The 4,305-nt window shown below is 43.7% G+C and overlaps 2 protein-coding genes across 2 annotated transcripts; one reads left to right on the forward strand and one right to left on the reverse strand.

Moving 5' to 3' along the window:
* The first annotated feature begins 272 nt into the window (after positions 1-272).
* On the forward strand, positions 273-1,391 carry LOC124683701 (1-aminocyclopropane-1-carboxylate oxidase 1-like). The gene is made up of 3 exons (XM_047218167.1): positions 273-374; positions 472-686; positions 827-1,391. Exons 1-3 carry the CDS (start codon positions 273-275, stop codon positions 1,389-1,391), a joined length of 882 nt encoding a protein of 293 aa, XP_047074123.1.
* Positions 1,392-2,578: 1,187 nt separating this feature from the next.
* LOC124683702 lies at positions 2,579-4,054 on the reverse strand. The gene has a single exon (XM_047218168.1). The coding sequence runs from the start codon at positions 4,052-4,054 to the stop codon at positions 2,621-2,623; it is 1,434 nt and encodes a 477-aa protein (XP_047074124.1). The 3' UTR covers positions 2,579-2,620.
* Positions 4,055-4,305: the final 251 nt, after the last annotated feature.

Here is a 4,305-nt window from a genome sequence, read left to right on the forward strand (position 1 = left end):
GATGATTAGTTCTGAAGGATGTACTTATAGTAACTACATCACATGGGCCATGGCAACAGTGAACTGTACCTGGACATGATTTAACATATTCACCATAGGGAAGCAAGCTTTTGTTCATTTTTCAGACCACATCATGTTTTGAAATCCGGAAGCATATATTTCCCACCATTCACATCTAGGCCTATAAATACCTAACTTGCTGTAGATATAGCAGATCAACTTGAGAAGACAAACCCATTTGGTTAGACTTCAATACTCCAGTGTCTCAGGAAATGGAAATTCCAGTGATAAAGATGGATGAGCTATATGGCGAGAAGAGATCAGAGACGCTGGTACTTCTCCACGATGCCTGTGCACAATGGGGTTTCTTCTGGGTAAGTAAGAAATTATAAGATCATTATATTGATAACACAAGTTTCTGCTCTACTTTCTCACTATTATCATTTGTCATGCACAATAACTTTATGTCAGGTGGAGAACCATGGAATCAATGATGACATCATGGACAAAATCAAAGAACTGGTGAATAAACACTACGAGGAAAATATGGAGAACAACTTCTACAGTTCTGAGATAGCAAAAACCCTTGGTCCTGACAAAGTCACCTCAAATGTTGACTGGGAGTGCAGCTTCATGTATCATCATCAGCCAAAATCAAACATTCATGATATTCCAGAGCTGCTTCGGTGAGTTTGCAACCTAAAGTACAGTACACTTGGTATCACCATAAGTCAATGTTCGCATGACCAGTAAATACGGAAAACATAGAAATTAACAGTTTGTGAAGTTTTTCAAGTGTACTAATACGCAGTAATGAATTATGCAGTACCACCGTTCCTGAATATGCTGAAGAAGTTGTCAAGCTGGCCGAGCAGCTAGCAGAAGTCATGAGTGAAAATCTTGGGCTGGACAAGGATTACTTGAAGAAAGCATTCTGTAAGCCTTCTGTAGGCATAAAGGTCGCAAAATACCCAAGGTGTAGTCATCCAGAAGTAGTGATGGGACTCCGTGGGCATACTGATGCTGGGGGAATCATACTTCTATTTCAAGATGATCTGGTTCCAGGTTTGGAGTTCATGAAAGATGGTAGGAGGATCTCAATACCACCAACACAAGGCAATAGAATTTTTGTTAACCTTGGAGATCAGATTGAAGTGATAAGCAACGGAATTTATAAGAGCATTTGCCATCAGGTACTTCCTAATCAGAATGGGAGTCGCTTATCTATTGCGACATTCTACAACCCAGGTGCCGATGCTATAATCTTCCCAGCTCCAAAGCTTACATATCCTAGCCAATACCGTTTCCAAGACTACCTTAATTTCTATTCCACTACGAAGTTCACTGACAAGGTATCAAGGTTCCAAAATACGAAGATGGTATTCAAGTGACTCGCATCAAAAGCCACTGAAATACTGATTGCACGTCTGTAAACAAAGTCAAGTGGGACTCGCCATAATTATGTATTATGTATTTGTTTTGTGAATCTTATTTTCCATTAGAGGAATAAACTGCTCGATTTTCCTGTAGACTTGCTTTTCCGTAACTGAGATGAATTACAAGACAGCTAACAAAGAATAGCTGCGGGTTACAAAACGATGCAGTCATGCTACGTAAATATGGCAAAATCCACTGAAGACTAAATTTATCCCGGAACTTAGTAAAAGTTGTTTGCATATTACTGTCTAAGTGGCAGTCAAACCAATTATGTTAATGATAAGCCATGTGAAATATGACTCAGAGTAGCAATAAAGAAACATAACACTAAGCATGTATGTACTAGAAAAGATCCCATCCTCAACTGATTAGTTCAAGAACAGAAACTACTCTGTACTTTTCTCCATTGTGTTCCTTAGGAACAAAGCAGCATATGTCCAAGCAAAATACTAGAGTTAATTGAATTTAAATGCGAACATGTGTGCCTATATATGGTGGCAGAGAACCATTAGTAGCAGAGATCTAATAATAAGTCCTGCACCGATGTAAAAAAACATGAATATGAGCATAACAAATGAACAACCTAATAATACGACATCTCATGCATACATATCGCCTAAAACCATGGTCTTGGGTAGGTATGACTGGTCGAACCGACCACTGAATAGTTGCTACACCTAAACGGGCCTATTTATTCTCTTATACTCATGCCCTGGATTTCATGATAATCATGCTGCATATGGGTCATATATAACAAATTTTCGTATACTGTGTAAACAACTTTTTAAAGTTGTTATTTAGCATATACGATAAATTGCTCAATTATGAAACTTCAAAAGCTGACCATTTCAAAAGTCAAACAGAACAGCCGTTAAGGAAATCTTACACTTTATTTAACAGAAATTTACTACGAAATCAAACAGTAATGTACCTTATACTGGATACCCTAAATTTCACAACAAGTTTATTACATTCCAGTCATGTATTAAAAAAATGTTGCACTTCGTGTAAATAACAATTTCAAAGTAAATTAATTGCAATTGTATATATATGAAGCGTTCTTAAATGGTTTCCGGAACTACAAAAGACAAAATATTCCTTGCATGCAATTACATACTTGGTTAATTTGAATTTGCATGTAGTGTCACTGGAAGTTCACCTCTAAACAATTGAAGAAGGCACTTCAACTCGTAGGCCGCAGTTTTGCCAATATAGCTTTAGTCAAGAAAGTGTCGGTCGTCTCAGCAACTCTCTCAAGCAAAAGTCTATGAATCTTGCATTCATGCCAGCACTTGGAGACGAAGCACAGAAAAAAGTTGCCAAATTTAAGCGACTTCCGAAACTTCATTGCCATCCCATCAATCATAGACACTAGCTTCTCGATGGTGCTTGGTGTCAGGCGAATGTCTTGATTGAGAATGCCGTTGAACAGCACAAAGAGAGATTCTGTCCAGACCAAATCAGCACCAATATTCTCCCGATGCTGAGGCATACAAACCGGTCTCCGCTCTTCCTCCTCCCCTGAAAGAAGCCTGTGACAGAAGGCGGTGACATGCAAGGGATGCATACAATCCTTGACAATCCGTGTGAGCACGTCACACTGAGGAACATTTAGCCCTTCCTTTCTAAGAACCAGTGGAAAGAGGACAGACTCCAGTGCAGCAGCCGGGTGACGTTTGCAGATATCCAACGCAGCCGAAACAAGACCAGATGAAGCTGCTCTCTGAAGGCCAAGTAACTTCGGCAGGACAAGAGAACACAGCACAAGTGCAGGCCCTTTTCCACGCATCCCATCTTCCTCGAGTACCAAATGTGAAAGCAGAACCTTCGCGGTGTCATCATCCGCTTCCCATGGCTGTACTAAGCTAAGTACTGCCTCAGCATTCCCGGATTCAAGACAAAGATCACGCAAGTCTTTCGCCACCTGTTGAGCGTCCAAAACCGAATCTGCCAACTCAATCTCCTTCCTCAGAGCTTGAGCCCTGTGGACGATAGAATCACCAAGTGGAGGAGCCGGAGGAAATGGAGGACGCCCGACCACCTGGATGGCCGGAAACTCGTCCTGCTCCAAGTCCAGAGACTCTAACCGGACTCCATCTAAACCATCCGCAACGGTGCAGACCCTGCTCGGCATCATATTCCGGCAATCGAGAGGCAGCCACGGCAGGACAGGACGTGCCCGAGCTGCCTCTTGTTTAAGCCACGGCGGTGGCTCGTGGAACTCCTCGATAAACTCCGATGGGACATCAGGAGTGTCATTGTCAGGCAATCCATCGAGCAGGTGGCGGGCGCCCTGGCGGACCCAGAATTGATACCGGCCAGGCGGAGCAGAGAGGACGCGAGAGGCCAGAGAGCGGATCTGGATCGGGTCGAGGAGGGGGGCGGAGGATGAGAGGAAGGAGAGCGCCTGGGATTGCAGCAAGGGCGGGAGGGTCTGAAAGAGGACGGTGGTGGGTTCGGAGGCGGGGAGCGTGGGCACCGGTGAGAGGAGGATGCGGAGGAGGCGCGCGGCCGGCGGAGCAGAGCTGGGGCAGTTGTTGGAGGAGGAGGAGAAGGCGGCGGCGTTGGGGGCCGGGGAGGCGAGGAGGTGGCGGAGCAACGGCAGCCATGGCTCCATTGATTCCCGCGATTTTATTCAGAGGTGCCAAACAGAATTTAATTCCCTCTAAAAGAACAGAAGTTAATTTGATCCGGCCTGTTGAGTTTAGCCCAGAGCGCCCCAAACTACCAGGCTTCTCAATGGCCATGTTTTGATGAGCCGACACAGTAACATCTGGGCAAGAAATACCATTCCTTAAAAAGAAAACCATCCGTATTATTATGTTGATTGTTTTTTCTTTCTTAAAGACTAGTAAATTTGCCCGTGCG

Source organism: Lolium rigidum, chromosome 1 (genome assembly GCF_022539505.1).
Source record: "Lolium rigidum isolate FL_2022 chromosome 1, APGP_CSIRO_Lrig_0.1, whole genome shotgun sequence".
Taxonomy (NCBI): domain Eukaryota; kingdom Viridiplantae; phylum Streptophyta; class Magnoliopsida; order Poales; family Poaceae; genus Lolium; species Lolium rigidum.